Source organism: Manis javanica, chromosome 6, assembly GCF_040802235.1.
Source record: "Manis javanica isolate MJ-LG chromosome 6, MJ_LKY, whole genome shotgun sequence".
Taxonomy (NCBI): Eukaryota; Metazoa; Chordata; class Mammalia; order Pholidota; family Manidae; genus Manis; species Manis javanica.
In genome coordinates, this window is record NC_133161.1 from 23,669 (window position 1) to 41,812 (window position 18,144).

Consider the following 18,144-nt stretch of genomic DNA (forward strand, 5'->3'; position numbering starts at 1 on the left):
ATGAACAAGTCCAGCCCGGCTTATCAGAAGCTGCACCTGCAGTCACATGCAGCACCCTTTTGCAGAGCCTCGCTCAGAAATAAATTTTAAAATGAATGATGCATGATGAGCTTAGTTAAGACACCCAGTAAACGTGACTCCCTGGATGGCATGTCATCTCTGAGTCATGGCAATAGATTCCAACCTCTGCAGTGGAGAGGTGTGGGTGGGAGGGAGGGATGGAGAAAAAGGAAAGAGGAAAAGAAAGAAAAGGTGATTTGGAGACAAGAATGCAGCCCCCATGAGAAGCCAGCAGGCAGTGTCTACAACTGCAGTCCAGCGGTCCCACAGCGGTTTATTCCACAGCCCCCTAGACACCAAGGACACTTTACAGCCCATTTAATGTCCTCATTTACTAAGGCAGCGCTGTTAAATATGTTAAAATAAATGTCTACTAATGAAGTACATGTTCAGGGAAGCTAGTAAATCTTCCATTGCCACAGATGCATGTCTTCAAATGAACAAACACCCATATAAAGATTTAGGACATTATCAGCCCCAGAAGCCATCCCCACATCTGCTCTGTGTCTTTGAAAGTGGCCATTAACCAGATTTCTGACACCAAGATTGCTTTTGCCGTTTTTGAAAACACCATCTTAGAATCACACAGAGGAAGCCTTCTGTCTCGGGTTCAGTTCCCTCGTCCAGTCTTTCGCAGGGAGAGTCATCCCTGTTGTTGATGAAGTCATTCTGGTCTCTTTTATTGTTTGAAGGAGTCCATTTACTGAGCACAATAATATTCACTTGCCCCTCACTGTTCATGGATGGTGACTCTCAATTTGGGACCACAAAGGGCTGCTGTGAAGACCCTTGTGTGCCTCCTGCACCTAAGTACATGCTTCCTGAGACATGTGTCTGTGTGTCTGTGTGCACATTTACATTTGTACAGACATTTACTTTACACTTACCAGCAATAGGCTATGCATAGTCTTTCTAGGAACTGCCACCATTGTCCAGAGTGTTTGCACCCTGCAGGAGCCTGCCAGCCATGCAGGGCACTGACAATTGCTCTGTATCCTTGTCACCACTTATCATTAGCTTTTTAAAATTTAGACATGCAGTTGGATTAATAATAATAGAGAATGGTGTTCTTAATTTGCACATCCTTATGGCTGATGAGGTCATCTGAACTTTTTTGAAGTGTTGTTTCATGTATTTGTTCATTTTTCTGTTCTGCTATCTCCCTTCAAATTGATTTTTAAGAGTCATAGAGGGGAGTTTCTTGTCAGATACCTAGTATTACAAATTTTATCTCTACCTCTGAGGTTATCTAGGCTTTATCTCTAGACTTTACACTCTCTTGGTGAGCCTTTGATCAACAAAAGTTCTTAATTTTAATGAAGTCCATTTGTCATCTGTGCTTTTGGTCAGTGCCTCCTGAGGCCTATTTAAGAAATCTTTGCCATATTCCCCTTTGTTACCATCTAGATATTTTATCGTTTAACTTTTTATGTGGAGGTCTATGATACACCTATAGCTTATTGTGTGTGGTATGAGGCAGGGGTCAGAGCCCATTTAGTTTTGGTTTCAATTCCCAGGTATCTCAGTTTTTAATCATGAATAGGTGTTGAATTTTATGATTTTTCTATGTATATTCAGATGAGTAGATGGTGTTTATCATTTGTTCATTTAGTGTGAAAAACTGCACAGATACATTTTCTAATATTGAATCTACTTTTCTTTCATTCCTTAAGTTTGCCTTACTTGGTTGTGTTGTATTATCCTTTTATGATATAGCTGGGTTTAATTTGCTAATATTTTGTTGAGGAATTTGTACCTACATTTGTGAATTTGATCTTTTATATTCTTTTTTATAAAATTAGGGTCTCATATGACAGTTACACTCACCCATTGGTGAATAAGAAAGTGTTCTCTGTCTTCTAGTCTGTGGAATAGTTTAAGTCAGATAAGGTAGTATTTCTTCCTTAAAGTATGTAGAATTCACCAAGGAAGCCATCTGGGCTGAGAATTGGGGAAGGTTTAATTTCTGCATTCAAGTTTTTTAAACTAGACACATGATGATTCAGATTCTCTATTTCTTAAGTTAATTATAAGTTTTTTTTCTCAGGGAATCTGTCCTTTTAATATACATTTTCTCTATTCTCTTATTATACATTTAATGTATGTAAGAGCTGTACTAATATCTCCTTTTTCCTTCCTGGTGTTGGTAATTTGTGTTTTCCTTTTTTTTATCTTGATTTTAAGCTCTTATCAATTTTATCAGTGTTTTCCAGGCAACAGCGTTTTGACTTTGTTCATTCCTTTGTGTGTTTGTTGAGTTAATAACATAGCCTCCTATTTTTATTATTTCTTTAATTCTGCTTTCTCTGGTTTTACCGTAGGGCTCTTCTTCTAGCTTCTGGAGACAGATGCTCACACACCGACAGTGCTGTTTGTCGACAGTACATCATCTGTGTCTGCAAACCACCCCCCTCAGTCCTGCTGTAGTTCTTCCTTCCAAGTTTTAAGATGTGTGTGTTTCCCATTATCATTTAGTTCTAATTTTTCTCAACTTTTCTTGTGGTTATTTTAAATTTCATAGGCTGTAGGAATCTACAGCTTAATTTTCAATCAGTTACTAATTTTTTATTCAGCTTTTAATAAGGATTTCTGGCTTAATTCATGGTGATCAGTATACTGCATGAATTTGGTCCTCTGAAATTTTGTGGAGGCTTGCATATGATCCAGAATGTGGCCCATTTTGGTAAAAGTTTCTTTTACACTTGAAAAAAAATGTGAATTCTGCAGTTAGTGGTTTGTATACCATTTACATCAAGTTTGTAATCACATTATTTAAATATTCCAAAACCATTACTGATTGTTTTAACTGCTTGTTCTATCAGTTACTGTTCTAAAATCCCCAGCTATTATTGTGGACTTGTTTCTCTCTTTTTATTTAACTTATACTACTTGCTTTATGTATTTTAAGGTCATGTTATTAGGGGCATACTAATTTAATATTTTATCCTATTAAATCATCCATACTTAGTAGTGCCCCTTGCCTTAAAAATCTACTTTAGCTGATATTAATATAGTTATGTTAGCTTTCTTTCACTTGATATTTGCAAGACATATTGTTTTCTATGCTTTTATTTTGAATTTTCCTGTTTTTTATTTAATTTGTGTGTCTTCTAAGCTCCATGGAATTCCCTTTTTATTACCACCCTACTTTTATTTTTACATGCAGTATCTTTACACCCATATTTAGACTACTTACTAACAACCTGCAGTTCTGACCTGCCTGCATCTCTTTGCTCTCTGCTGCCTAAGCTGCTCTTTGCTGCTTTTGCACTCATTCTGTTTCTTTTTCATTTATCAAATATTTCTATTATGCAAGTTTTCCCTTTTTAGAGCATTATCATACCTTCTATTATTCCTCTAGTTGTCACCCCAAATTTACATGTACCTCTGCCTCATAGGAGGTGGCCTCCAGTTATCATTTCACCACTTTCCAGTGATTTAAGGACTTTACATACAACTCCATTTACTCCATGCTTTAGGTGCTATTGTTATGTGTTTTAATTCTGTATGTATTTTAAATACTATAAGACACAACTGTTGTTTTAAAGTCAGTATTTATTTAGGGCACCCACGTACCTGTCTTTCTCGGTGGTCCTTGGCCCCCTGGGTCTCCACATTTCCATCCCGGTTCACCCTCCTGCTGCCTGAGGACCGCCCTGTAGTGTTTCTTTCAGCACCATCCCACTGGTAATGACTTCTCATTGTCCTTGATTATCTGAAATCATCTTAATTTTGCCTTCATTTATAGGGTAGTTTTGAGAGTGTTGAACTCTTTATTGACAGTTATTTTCTTCCATCACATTAAAGATGTACATCATTATTTCTTTTGAAAACTCAGCTGCCAGTCTCACCGTTGTTCCATTGCAGGAACGTGTCTCTTTTCTCAGGTGCTTCAAGGTGTGTTTTCTCTGTCTGTGGCTCTCACAGCTGCTCCATCGTGGGACTCACTGTGGCTTTCTTGCGTTTCTCCTCTGGGGATTGATGGGGCTTCTTTAATCTATTACCATATTTTAAGTTTCAAAAAATTCTTGTCAAATAGTTATTAAAATACTGCTTGTACTTTATTCTCTTCTCTCCTTCTGAAACTCTGTTTTCACATATGATCAATTTTTTCACCACCTGCTATATATTTCCTACTGATTCTCTCCATTTTCCAATATTTTGTTTCTCTCTATTCAAGACATATTCTTCTGGACTATTTTCAATTCATGATACTCTCATTTACTAATCTAATGTTAGACCCTGCTTTTAAATTCCTAAATTGGGACTTTTTTTTAAGTTTTAAAATTTCCACTTGGTTTTTGTAATCAGTTCCATCTGTTAATAAAAGCCTCTATCTCTTCATCAATTTACCTGAGTATATTAATCAGTGTATACTTAATACACTCTGTGTATTAAAATGCCAGGTTCTGGACGTCTTTCTAAAATTGTCTCTTTTATTTATTTTTTCTTTTTAACTTGGCAGTTGATCATTTGGTCCTGTTTCTGGCATACCCAGTTATTTCTATTGAAATTACAAATAGTTAAATTACAGAGGCTTAGATATCCCACTGCAGAGAGGTTTTCTATCAAGATAGGCAGAGCACCAGTCAGGATCGAGTTGATCTGAGGCTGTATTTCAGGCTTTATGAAGACGGGCTTCTCTCTGGTTCATCACTGTTTCTGAGTCACAGCTCTTTAGGGTTTCCAGAGAAAGCCTGGGAGTCCCTCTACCCAACAGACCTTGAATTCTGTACATGAAGTTGCCAAAATTTCTTCCAAGCATGTCACTTTCTTAGCCCCTGGGTTTCACTTCATTTCACCCAGCACGTGAACTTGGGACCCAAACGAGTGTGAGACCTTAGGTAATCACCTGCTGAGCCCTGGACTCTGTTTTCCTTTTTTCCACACCTGCAGCCCCTCACCGGTTACCCTGAAAGCCCCTTACTCTGCTGTCATCCCTTGCAGTGACACTGTGACAAGCTCGGGGCTTTTGCTCCCTAGATGGTCCCTAAGCCCTGAGACAGACAGCCTGGAGACAGCGAGGGGGCAGGCGTGGACGCATTTCCCTTCCCTGGGTCCCAGTCCTTCCGGTCTCCGCCGCTTGGCTACTGTCCAAATCCCTGCCCACTTTGAGTGGAAGGCGGTCAGTAAGCTGCTCCTTCAGACCCACAGAGGAAGCCCACTTTAGGGTGTAATTTCTAATGTTCTTCCAAATGTTTAAACTTCGCTTAAACCTAGAGAGCTGATGTTTAATTACCCTGTAAATGCATTTGTGTATGACAGCTGGTTTTCCTAATGACTTTTCAATTAAAAGTCAAATTGAATATTCAATGTCTTCTCCGAAGCAGAGGTTAAGTGTTATAAGAGCACTATAAACAAAACGTTCTGAGCATTTTTAGATATGGAAGGTATCACAGACACTTAAGTCCAGTAACAGGGCATTTGACGTGAGCCTTGCTGGAAACAGTGCTGTTTATACTTTCATTCCCAGGTCCTGTTCAAGGACTCTGACCTGAGGAGCTCGTCGGGAATTACGGTAAAGATTCATGTACAAAAATATTTATCATAATACAAAACAGAAAACATCCTCGATACACCCTAGGGAGTAGTCACATAATTATTAGCTTCCATTAAAAAAGAAGGAAGCCTTAGGTTCTAAGTGCCCCCGCGTCAATGGGTGACAGCCCACCTCCCCACCAGGAGGCTGCACTGCACCCGCAACCACACCCACCTGAACCGGTTCCTCTCCTTCATCCTGAGAGCCGTCTCGGCGCTGCAAGGATGACGCTCTGTGCTCCAGCTCCCGCACGCGGCACTGCCCCAACCGACAGTCCTCCTGGGTAAGGCCGCCCCTCTGGGCAGAGCCCTCTTGTTGCGGGGGTGTGGCCTGTGGGCAGTGCGGCCACCAACCTCCTTGCTCAGCGAACCACCCCTCCTCTAATCCCCACTTCCCGCGTGATGAAGCCCTGGAACTGGTGCACGGGCTCCAAGAGGTCGCGCTCAGGCCTGAGAAACGGGCCTGGCCGTAGGGCGGGGGCCCAGAGCAGGCCCAGCTCGGAGGTGAGACAAGGGGGTGACACCGGCAGGCGGCTGGCTGGGCCCCCCTCCCCTACTGCCAGGGCTTGTCAGCAGCGGTTCTGGGCTGGAAAACCCTAACACGGAGGGACGAGCACAGAGCCATCGTTCTGTCCCCAGATCTCCCCGATTCTGTGTGGGAGATGCTCCCATCAGTCCCCTGCACCCTCTGGGAGCCCAGCTGCACGTCTGTGGGCGAGCGTGGGCTCGGCCCTCAGGCACAAGGGCACCCGCGTCAGTCACCGGCTCCCACAGAGGCAGTGGGGTGACACCGCAGCCCCGTGGTCCTCCGGCCGCCGGGCCCAGGGAGCATGCGAGATGGTCGTCAGCACCAAGCCCACTGCAGCGCGGCGCTTACCAAGCAAGCTCCTCGTGCGCGGGCTCCTCTCCGCTGCGCGGCGCCGGTGTCCTCGGGACGCTGGCAGGCATTCGGGCTCTGGTGCCTCGTCCCTGACGTGGTCGCACCTCCTGACGTCGGCTCCTCTCACCCGCAAGGAGCCAGGACACTGGCCTGCCTTGTGTTCCGGCCGGATGGCTTTGCCACACGGTTGCTCTGCACTGGACAGATGCGGACTGATTTGGTTTTAAGACAGTGAACCCCTTTCCACACCACAGAACATCAGCTGTGCCATCAGGCTGCAGGTGAACACATCTGGGGGATAATCGGCTCACAGCCTACGGGCACTCTTGTCATGCCCAGGAGCCCACAAATCCCACCCCAGGAAGTCGGGGAGTCTCCGTGTATGACAAGGGCTGGTCTCCCCTGAGGAACCGCCAGCATTTCCCTGGATGGCCTCAAAGCTCTGAGGAGCCCGCCACCTCCACTGCCCGTCATGGAGCCACAAACACCAGGCCTCTGAGGAGCTGCGTCTCAACCCTCTCCTGCCATGTGGACAGTCCTGACTGGCTCCTCGCCAAGGGATGGGGGAAGGACGGCACCTGGGGGGGCAAGCCAAGGGTGACCCACCCTGCTGGCACCCCACCAGCCCTCTGCCACCCCGGTGGATGGGACCACCCCCACCATGGCTGGAGCCCCTTCCTGTACTGGGCTTTGCCTGTGGACCCTGTCGATGGTGCCCAGCTGCCTCCAAGAGAGCAATTCACCCATTTGGTTAATGAGGATGTGGGGCTGAGGGAAGCCCAGCCACCTGTGGCGTGTCACTGCTGACTGGGCTCAGGCTGTGCTCTGGCCGACTGCAGGCCCATGGCCCAGCTGAGATGCCTGCGGGGCCACTCGCGCTGTCCCAGCATCTCTGAGGACCGCTTTCTGGGATGGAGTGGGCAGGGGTGCCTCCCCTCGCCATCCCCAAAGCATGGAGCAGAGGGGAGGGCACCAGATGCCACCGAGATTCCTGTGCCAGGAGAGGAAGGGAGGGAGGGGGCAGCAGGAAAACAGGGCAAAACATGAGGCGGGGAAAGTGGGGCCCGGGGAGGAGAAGGGCTCTTCCCTATCATCGTCCCTTCATGGGTGCAGAGCCCTGAGTGAGTCCATCAGCCGGGACACTCGGGCCCCACGTGGGGATGGGAAGAAGAAGCCTTTCTTTCATCTCTGCTTTTTGGACACTTCTGTTCCCAGCTGGGTTCAGCCAAACACATTCCCCCAAGCAGAGCACCTGGGGTGGGTCCCCCAGTGAGGCATGGCCATCCTTCCTCAGGGTGTGCATATGGGCCGAGGCATGAAAAAGCCTGTTCTTCTTCAGAAGCCCCCAGCCCCCACCACCTCTGCCTGCATGGTCTGTGCCGTGGCTGCCTCTGAGCCCGGGGTGGTCTGGGAGCGCCCAGCTGCCAGAGGGTATGCATGGGGCACACAGGTCATTCTCACTGAGACCAGAGCGCACAGCATGTGGGGCCCCTGGGGACGCTCTGAGCCCCAGCCCAGGCTTCCAAGACCATCCCTGATGGCCCAAGTCCCCAGCTCTGAGCTGGCCACACCCCTGGCCTGGGAAGAGCATGTGCATCACAGGGCCAGGCTGGAGGCTGGGTGAGGGTCCTGGGCCCACCGAGCTGACACATTGACCACAGCCCAAAGGACAGGGGGATTAGGAGGAAGGGAAGTGAGCAAAGGGGCACAGTGGGTGAGGTGCCCACTGCATGCGCCCTTCAGACTCAGTTCCTGTGTTTGCATCCATGCCTGGAAGGACCACCTGCCTGAGGTTTGTGTGGTGCTGCGGGAGCCCTACGTCCTCAAGTGCAGAACAGCTGTGAACGGGACCCAGGAAACCACCTTGCGGGCATCACCACAGACACGCAACTCTGCCCGAGGCTGAGTGCAAGCGGGGGCTCCGGGTGTCAGACACACCCCCGCGCCAAGGCCCACTTTCTGTGCTGGCCCCATTGCTGTCTGAATGGTATTTCACACATTCAAAAAAATATCCTGTTTTGCTTGCTCATAATCAGCAACTACAGATGTCACCAGGCTCCCAGGGACCAGAGAACCGCCTTACATTTCCGTAGGGCCTGGAGTGGATACACACGTCCAAGTGTGACAGCAAACCTTACCTGCAGCAGCCCAGGAGACACGCGGCTTTTCCTGATCCTTACGTGGACTTGGGCCTCTTGTATCACAAAGGGAGCTGGAGTTGCCATTTCCCAGGGTCTCCAGCCCTGCACACACTTGGGCTTGATCCTCTGCTCTGGTCTGTCTGGTTTTTATCCAACTGCCCTGGAAAACCACACTCCAGAGAACATGAACAACCGTACGGGAAGTTGACCTGTGGTGGCAGCCCTAGCCAAGGCGGGCTCCTCCCCTCCACCCTGGTGCGTGCATGCATGTGGGGCTTGCAGACCAGGGCCGGGCAGGTCAGGACTGCTGCTCTCACCACTGGCCTGGGCAGGCTCTGCCCCCACGTCTTTGGGATGCCATCGAGAACCCTGAGGGGTGTGGTTTGTAGCCCCTGAGGATGAGGCTAGCTGGGAGTGCCACGCCCTGGCCCCTGCAGTCCTCAAGTGTGGTGATGTTGAATGAGAAAATGGACCAGTTGCAGACACAGTATTTGCAGTTTTCCCAAGAAAACGGAATCATCTTAAAGACCATTTTTCTGCATCCTCTTCCTCATTCAACAGGACGTCGTGGAAATCCTCCAAGCCCAGGGGGTGTCAGTGTTTCCTTTGACTGGCACTGCAGCCCAGCATGTGGCTGTGACATCCGACCAAGCAGGCACAGCCTCAGTGTCGTGGTTCCTGCCGGCACACACATCTTCACATGCGGCACCTCGTCTCTGTCAGATGGAGCTCTGCAGGAAAGCAGTGCAGTGAACCCTCACACTTAGAACTGGGTTGCTTTCCTAAAGGCCAGAGAGCTGGCAGCTCTACCCGCCACTCACAGCTGCAGCCTGTGCTGGTCCGGCAGGGCGTGCCTCCCCATCCATACCTAGCCCAACTGCGTGCCTGCCCCACTGACAGGCTATGGAGCGAGTTTCCCATGTCTGTAGCTGTTATCACGTGAATTTCTGTGTCCATGAGGCCCTGGCGCTAGGACTCAGGGTCCCAGCCCCAGTAAGCAGTGCCCCTTCCCTCTGCTGCTCCTCAGAGGCCTGCGGCGGGAGGCGGGCAGGCTGGAGGGCTGAGGACTGTCAGCCAAAGTCCTTGCAGCCCAACAGGGTCCCTTTAAGCACCCCACAAGTATGTATGTAAGTGGATATAAACATACATCCACATGCCATATAAAAATATCTGCATCTGCCCCGTGTGGGTGCCCATGCACGTGTGAGCATATCCACGCCATGTGTGTCTGCATTATGTAAGCATATCCATCCCACATGTGTCCATGCCCACATGTACACATCAGTGTATCCACATAAATGTGAAAATGTATCCACATATATGGATATATAGAAGCACAGCCACACAGTAATTTTAGGGGGAGGCTGCAGAGACAGAGAACAGAAATTAAAGTCCTTTTTTTCAGGACTCCTAAGTAAATTTAATGATTAAAAGCAGCAGTTTAGTGTTTGCATGTGAAGTTCGAACATCTGGTTCATTTATTACGTGAAGGCCTGAGAGACTGTATTTAAATATATATGCTTTATATCCTGTGCAATTTTCTCCCCAGAGAAAACCCTTCCACAACTCCTGGGGAAATAATTGCCGGTTTCTCTTGCTTTTCCCTTTATTTCTTCATCCCTTCTAAGAGTGGATCTTGGGATGAACAGAGGGAGGAGGGTTGAGTGGAGGATGGGGAGCGGGGAGGGAGGCGGGGAGCCCTGAGCACAGCTCTGGGGGCTGTGTGAGGTGCCAGCACCTGCGGGGGCTGTGCACACCCGCTCCCCGCTTTCTCTCCTCTCTCACAGCAGCGTGGGTGTGGTGCTGAGGGGTGGCTCGGCCTGCCATGTGCTGTGCTCAGGGCCGTGCCCGTGCTGGTGTGTGACCCTGCAGGGTGGCTGCAGGCTGAGTCTGGTGCTCTTCCAGGACTGCGTCATGTCCAACTTCTACTGGCTGCTGGCCGAGGGCTGCACCTGCATGCCCTCCTGGTGGCCATGCTCCCGCCACCGCTTCACAGCTTACCTCCTGATCGGATGGGGCAAGCTGCCCAGCGCCCTCCCACCCCAGACCTGACCCCTCCCTGCTGACCTGGGGGGTACTTTTCAGCTTGGAGAACCCCTGCTCCCGCTGTAGGGAGCACTCAGGCTACACTGGGGCGAGCTTTTCTAGGAGGCTCCAACAACCAACACATTACCATTTCTGGGACCCAGAAAGCTGGTTTAAAGCTGCACTGAGCTCACATTCCTGGGGTGTGCCCAAAGGGGGGACAGGCGGGAAGAAGGCTGCAGGGAAGACAGAGCAGGAAGCCCTTCCACTGTTAGGGACGGGGTGCCCCGTCGCACGGGCACAGCCTCTCTGCACTTGAATGAGTGCTCCTGACGCACAGTGGGTACTCAGAGTTCAGACACACTCGTCTTCACACCTTAATGAGGCCCAGGTGTGAGCTGGCATCTGTTTATGAGGTGGTTCTGCTTAATGTCATCAACAGAGAGCCCTGGTCCCCGACGGCCCCGGCGGATGAAACGCACAGCTGCATCCTCCCTGCCGGTCTGCCCCCGGTGACCAGCCGGGGCTGCGGATGCCCGGGTGTCTTTCTGCAGCTGTCCCCACCATCTGCACGGGGGCGTGGGCAGCCACCAGGCTCTCCTTAGAGGACACGGGGTGAGTGTCACGCCCATACCTCTGCCTTTGGAGTGGGCGGAGCCGCGTGGTTCCTCCTGCCCGGTCGGCGTCTGCAGGCGTGGCCAGGTCAGCAGCAAATGAGCGGCTCCGAGTGCCGTGGGGAGGACTGTCCCTGGGTCATAGTGTTTGGAGAGAAGGGATCCGGCAAGCCTTGCTGCAGAGTGGGAAGTGGGATAAACCAGGCAGATCTCATCACGGGAATCCGGGTCTTAGGTGAGGGGAGCAGTATTCACACAGGGAGCCGGACAAAACACACGCAGTGTTTGCTGAGCCAAAGGTGAGGGGGAAGGGTGGAAGGCGGGCTGAAAAGGCAGGAGGGCAGCTCTCGGAATGGTTCTCCACCTCTGCCTGGGTCCTATGTGCAGGATGCAGTGCAGACAGGGTGCAGAGCAGGTGGCGGCCCCACCCAGGCACCAAGCGTGCCCACTGTGAGTACTGCGGGAGGGGCTGTCGGCACTGGAAGTCACCCAGTACCAGTACCGATACACCCGGAATGGGGACTTGGGTAATCACGGTGTGCTCATGCGGTGTGCTTCTGTGTGCAGCCGTTGGGGCCGACTGCGGTGGTTCTTCCAGCCTTAGAATGGCTCACACTGGCAGGCTCAGAGGTCGGCTGGAAGGGTTGGGGTTGGGGTTGGGGTCGGGGTTAAGGTGGGTCAGGGTTCGGGTCGGGGTGGGGGTCGTGGTTAGGTTCCCAAGGGCTTCACATCCTATGGGCAACACCAGCTCCAGCTGGGGTCGAGAGTGTGTCTCTTTCCTGGTTGGGAGGGGCTGCTGTCCCCCACTGCTGGATTTGACAACAGAAGGAATGTTGGGGACCCTCTAGCCCTTTAGGCAGCTAAAGACGATGCCTCCCGGACAGACGTTTCTAGCTGTGCTGGCCTCTTCTGCTGCACAGACATCTTAAATGTCACTCTGTACATACATTCAGACCTCAGAAAGTGAGGAAACTGGGGTTCAGGAGAAACGTCCCTGGATTTGCTGTCTGCCGCAGCAAGTGGGAGTCGTGCCGGCTCCCCGGGTGTAGCTGACGTGTGCTTTGGTGTCCCCGCTCCCCGAGCCATCACGGCGAGAATACAGTGAATCCATCTCGACGGGGGCGGTTGTGCCAAGACCTGTAAATGCAGAGCAGTTATGCTCTTACCGTGGAAGAAGTGGCACCAGGAGCCTGGAAACGCACCCAAGGGAGGTGACCAAGGGAGGCAGAGGGCAGCACCTTGCAGGGGGTGAGTCCACAGTCCACACACCATGTGGTTTACAGATGGAGTAGGTGGTAATGGGGTTTTCCTTCTCTCTTTTCAATAGTTGCTGGGATACCAATGACCACAGCATTCCCTGGTGGGTTATACGAACACCAATTTTAATTTCTATTATAGTAAGTAGTTTCTACATGGAAACATGAGTTATCTGGTGGGTAGCACTTGGCAGGGCGAGCCTGTCACCCTGTATTCAATTTAAACAGCCCCATTCTTGGAGAAGACCGAGGGAGCAGCCAAGCTCCTCCCAAGGGCTGAGGGCTCAGCCCACCTCCTGGAGCAGGAGGTGCGAGTTCCCTGGCAGGAAGGGCTCCCCAGGGCAGGCACCCTCAGGCTGGCCAAGCATGGGAGGTGGACTGGACTCCTTGCCCCTTTCCCATCTCCAAACTACCTCATACGTGTTGCCACCTGGGCCACAGACAGTGGTACAGACACTGCCAACTCCAACCGGGGGCAGACCTGTCGGGGGGTGGGGGGCACCGAGCCCTGTGCCTAGCGAGAAGCAGCCGCCCAGACAGGGCTGAGCCGCAGGCCTCCCAGTCAACCCCCCTCCCAGGCTGGGGGGCTCCACATGACATGCTGTTTCTTTTTGTGCAAGTCAACTTTGTCCTTTTTGTATTATACAAGTTTTACTGCAGAAGTTGACATCCCCAGATGTCGGTGGCAATGACCAGTCACAGTATAAGTGAGTATGTGCTTAGATCCAGGGCTGAGAGGCCCTCACCACAGGCCTGGGGCCAGGGTGGCATACCCAGCAAGCGGCCCAGGCCCCTCTGTAGTCAAAGGCACGTGCTCGTGGCTAATTCCTGGGACTGCACATGGCTGAGGCTGGTGTCTTGCCCAAGGGAGGGAGTAGCCGCAGCCCCTTCCCTTTGTGTTGGCATGGACACCCTCCGGGAGCCACTGTTGATACTTTAGCCTGTTCTGTAATCTGACTTTTCTCTTTGGCCCCACATTGCTAGTATTTTATGTTGAATCCTTTCTTCCCCTTCAGACCACGGGGCTCATGCTCACACCTAATGCCAGGCCTTGTCCTTAGTGATAATTCAATTTGTGTTTGTTAATGATCATGTGAAGATGGTCTTCATCATCTCCACTTAGTGGGAGTGGGAGTCACCCACAATCACCCAGCCAATTAATGAGGAGCTGAGAGATTCTCTGAAGGAATTAAAGATTCTAAAAATTTCTATCAAGAATTTATAAAGAAAAAATAAAGCCCAGGTATCTAGTATAAAATCAACACTATTTAAGTATGGAGTGGTTGGTCCAGCTACTGGGAGCCTGGGGACAGATGACCAGGTCCAGACCCCAGCCACCCACCTGCCCGTCCATGGGCCCCACCCCACCAGCTCCTGCCTCACCCTCCTGTAGACCTCAGGGCCTAGGGAGGCAAGCAGGCAGCATCCCTGGTAGTCTGGAGCCCTATGCCAGCTGGAGGCCTGCAGGGGGAGATGCCCCTCTGGGCCGAAGTCTCCTCAGTGGGAAGGTGGGAACCACAGTCACCATCTCCACGTTCAGGAGGACTGTCAGTGTCCGGATGGCATGTGGTGCCCAGCCCCGCCGCTGTAAGAGCCTGGCAGGCAGTCACCCGACTGTGCCCTGGCATATATAAATACCCCTTTGTATCAGAGGGGGCTGCACAGAGCCCGCGACCTAGAAAAGGTCCCACGTCAGGCCGGGAGGGCAGAGCAGTTCTGGCTGCAGCATCTGAGCAGTGTTTTTAGCTCCGGTGAGAGGCCGGGCTGATCCCTGGAAACCACCTCAGGTTGGCAGCCCTTTTCATTCTCCATGAGTCTTGCTTAGCTTCCGTGCTCACCTTTCTCTGGTTTTGGGGGACTTCCTGTTAAGTAGGTCTAGAGATGAATGCTTGTATTTTGGAAACAAAATTAAATGGGGACAATAGAATATTTTTCCAGAATAACAAAAAAGGCAGAGCGCGTCTGGCATCTCTCTGGTCATATGTTGGTGTCTCTCCCATGTAACTGTCATATCACGAATGGTAGTAACCACTCTGCCTGGACAGGTACCCAGAGGTCAGTCTTGCTGGGACCCTTTTCTGGAAATTAGCATGATGGCAAATGTTGGATGTATTAATGATGAGAATTTGGGCAGCTTGTCCCTCTAGCATACAGCCAAAGGCACAGATGCCCACAGGGCCTCAGCATCTGCTCACCAGGCCGGCCTGAGCCGAGAGGCAGGTAAGCATGGCCTGGGCCCACAAGGGCATCCGGCGGCAGTGCAGAGTCCCTGGCAGTGCAGAGTCCTTGCTGACTGAGAATCCGGGGTGCTCACAGCTGCTGCAGAATTGGAGGCTCGGGGTCTGTGCAGGCACAGGATGTTCCACTGGTTGCCAACACCACAGGTGTTTGTTGTGAGGGAAACTGGGGGAAATGAACACATTTCTGGAACTTACATCCAGGCTCTGAGGGCTTGGTTTCACACCAGTACCTCAAAAATACATAAGAAATCCATGACTTTATTCTAACTGTTGGGGGTCAACTAACAAGAGCAGGGGGATGAAGTGGAGCCCCCCCCCACTCAGGAAGAGGCAGCTGGGCAGTTGACAAGCCTGCTGCAGTCACTGGGGGTCCACATGCACATGTCACCTGGGGACTGAGGCCCTGCACTCCCAGTGAGTCCCCAGGTGGCTCCAGGGGTCCAGGTCCATGGCCACAGGGGCCTTGTAGGGGTCACACTTGGTCACACTCTGTAATCACCCAGAAGATGTGACACTGGCATGGGGCCCACCTACCAAGACCCACCTGGATAGCAGTGGGGGGACAGGCTGGACCGAGCAGCCAGGTGATTCTAGCCCACAGCAGTGAGGGCAGCTGCCTTACAGTGGCGGTTCCCGACGTGGGGCTCCAAGACTGCCGCTGCAGCACCTCTGGGAAGCTGGCAGATACAGGGGCTCTCAGGCCAGGTGCCAGGCCTACAGGACCAGCCTCTGCTTTTCAAGGTGGCCTGCATGGGTTCCAGTGCAGCTGAAGCTTGAGAAGCACCGACTTGGAGAACTGAGACATAGAACAGGGAAAGAAGTGTTTGGAGAGTGGAATTCAGTTCATCTACTTTATTTTCAACATAAAACGCAATGCCATTCACTATGTAAGAATTCGTTCACCATGTAAGAACTTGTTCGTTATGCTTCAGAAGATTGGAGACTGACGAGAATTAGGCTTGAGATGGATTAATGATTGTGCATTGAGCATTGGCCCCCCTATACTGAATTTTATTGTTGTTAACAACCATTTGATCAATAAATATGAGAGATGCCCTCTCAAAAAAAAAAAAAAACACAATGCCAGAAAAATCTGTGTTCTGATTAGGGAGGATAATGACTCACACAGAGAAATTGTGCAGGTCCAGGTCCCCCAGTTCCACAGAACCCATGGGCTCAGGAGTGCAGCTCACCAGCCCAAACCGGGAACTGCCTCTGCAGGGACCTTCCCTCCCTCCCTCCCACGTGGGTGCCGCACCCCCCTGCATCTTTGCTTGTGATCTGAAATTAACACCTGCCTCTGTCCCTAAATGCCAGTGGACGTCCCAACTGAAAAACCAGGGACACACAGGGGGCCAAACCCTCTGAGGCTCATCTTCACTAGCAGCCCCATCGAGATTCCTTGTGAGAGATTATTCACTTTACGAGGCAAACAGATTCTTATCCACCTTTGCCCATTCTGCCCTGGGGCTGGGGGTGTGTGATACTTAAACTTAGGAGAAAAGAGACTGGAGGTGAGGCCCTGGGCCAGTGTGTGGGTGTGCCCGGTCTCCTGCGGGCCAGCCTGCAGCCCTGCCTGACTGGGTCCCCTTTTTCGGGGCAGGAGGCTGACCAAGTCCACGCTGCTGCTCATCCCGCTGTTTGGAGTCCACTACGTGGTGTTTGCAGTGTTTCCCATTGGCATCTCCTCCACATACCAGATCCTGCTTGAATTGTGCATGGGATCGTTTCAACTGCACGTGGAGGGGCTGCCCCTGCCCGAGGGCTGAGTGGCCGCTGACGCCCCTTCCTGCCCACAGGGTGCTCTACTGCTTCCTCAACAGCAAGTAAGTTGTCAGCGCCTCGGGACCCGTGTGTGAGGGATCCCCCAGCCTGGAGGAGCCTAGGCCTCCGCCGTGGCCCCATGGCTCACCCGAAAGCTTCATCCCATGCCCTCATGCCCCGGCACCAGTGGAGAAATGGCACAGTCTCTCTCCACCCCAAGCCAGGGCTCCACTGGAGGCCCCCCACCCTGCAGCCCCGGGGCCAGACCTGCGACCTGCAGAAGGACACCCACACCCTGCTGGAGACTCCACTGGGATTGTCGGGCTGCTCCCTGCCCTCCTCTGGGGGTGGTCTCCCCACCCATTGACTGTCCCTCAGGCACCTCTGCACTCACGGATTCCTCTCCCCTTCCTCAGGACCAGTGCTTCCCCAGCCTGCCTTCCTGCCACGCCACACCACCCAACATGGGGAGAATCACAGCACTCCCCCCAACCCTACCACCTGGCCACCAGGCATCTTCCATACCCAGGCCTTCCCCAGCCGGAGGGGTCAGCCTGGGCAGCCTGGGGGTGTGCGACCCGGCTCTGCACAGCGACCCGCGCTCACTCCTGGGGGCTGTCCGCTCCCTGCCCGCTGTCTCCCCATCTCTCTGCTCTTCCCCAGAGCCTGGGCCTAAACCCAGCTGGCTCTGGCTGCTCTGCCCCTCTGTCCTCGGGGTCTGTGCAACGCTCCACCTGCCTCTCCTTTCCAAACATCCCTCAAACACACTTGGCAGCGAACCATGATCTAGGTACTTCCAATCCCGCTGCCGAGGTGCTTCTGAAAACCTACGTTAACCCTGGGCCCAGGCACTCCCAAAACCAGCCACTCAAGGCCTGGGTCCTCCAGCCCAACCCGCCCAGCCGGCAAAGGGAGGCGGCTCGCTCACAGGGTGACTGCTGGCGGGGCCCCTGAGCAGCGTGCCCCGGCTCACACGCCTGCTGACCCCCAGGTGCACGGAGAGCTGAGAAGAAAATGGCAAGGCCTGTGCCGGCGCCAGCCCTCCAGCTGGGACCACAGGCTGCGCGGCTCATCCGTCCTCCTGGAGGACCGGCTCAGAGAGCGCCCTGCCGTGCAGCCAGGGCTCCCTCGCCCCATCCTCCCTGCAGAAGGAGACCTCGGTCATCTAGCCCGCAGGCAGAGGCCGGCAGTCCCCGCGATGGGTCTGCGCTTCTGGGCTCGCCCCACACGTGGGACTGGGGGTGCGTGGCAGCCAACACAGACCCAAGTCTGATCGTTGTCACTCCCACATTCCAGCAATTTTGTTCAGAACATTGTTTGGCCGCACAGACAGACCCATTTTCAAAGACAGCAGAGGACCACATGGCCCCTGAAACGAGATGCAGGGGGCCGGAAGGGGGCCCAGCCGCTGCAGAAGAAAGACAAGGGACTCTCTAATCTCAGCACCTGCTCTGGGCAAGGAGCCCAGGCCTGAGCTGGGTGGTGGCCAGTGACCTCCCTCTGCGCAAGCCTACCTCTGCCTCCTCCCTGGGCAGTCCTCTGGTCTGCAGGACAGGTGCACAGAGACTGGCTCATGACTTCCCATGAAATTGCTCCTGCAAGCCCATTAGCCCAGCCCGCCTGGGC

The 18,144-nt window shown here is 52.2% G+C and overlaps 1 protein-coding gene across 1 annotated transcript; it reads left to right on the top strand.

Moving 5' to 3' along the window:
• Positions 1 to 5,742: 5,742 nt before the first annotated feature.
• On the top strand, positions 5,743 to 17,687 carry VIPR2 (vasoactive intestinal peptide receptor 2; the record flags this gene model as incomplete). Its single annotated transcript, XM_073239849.1, is given in 12 exon segments — positions 5,743 to 5,817; positions 5,819 to 5,882; positions 10,492 to 10,564; positions 10,567 to 10,606; positions 10,608 to 10,636; positions 11,199 to 11,259; positions 12,586 to 12,655; positions 12,760 to 12,887; positions 13,135 to 13,221; positions 16,358 to 16,493; positions 17,510 to 17,599; positions 17,601 to 17,687. Coding segments are annotated over 12 exon segments (940 nt in total), but the record flags the coding sequence as incomplete, so codon positions are not given.
• Between the last annotated feature and the right edge of the window lie 457 nt (positions 17,688 to 18,144).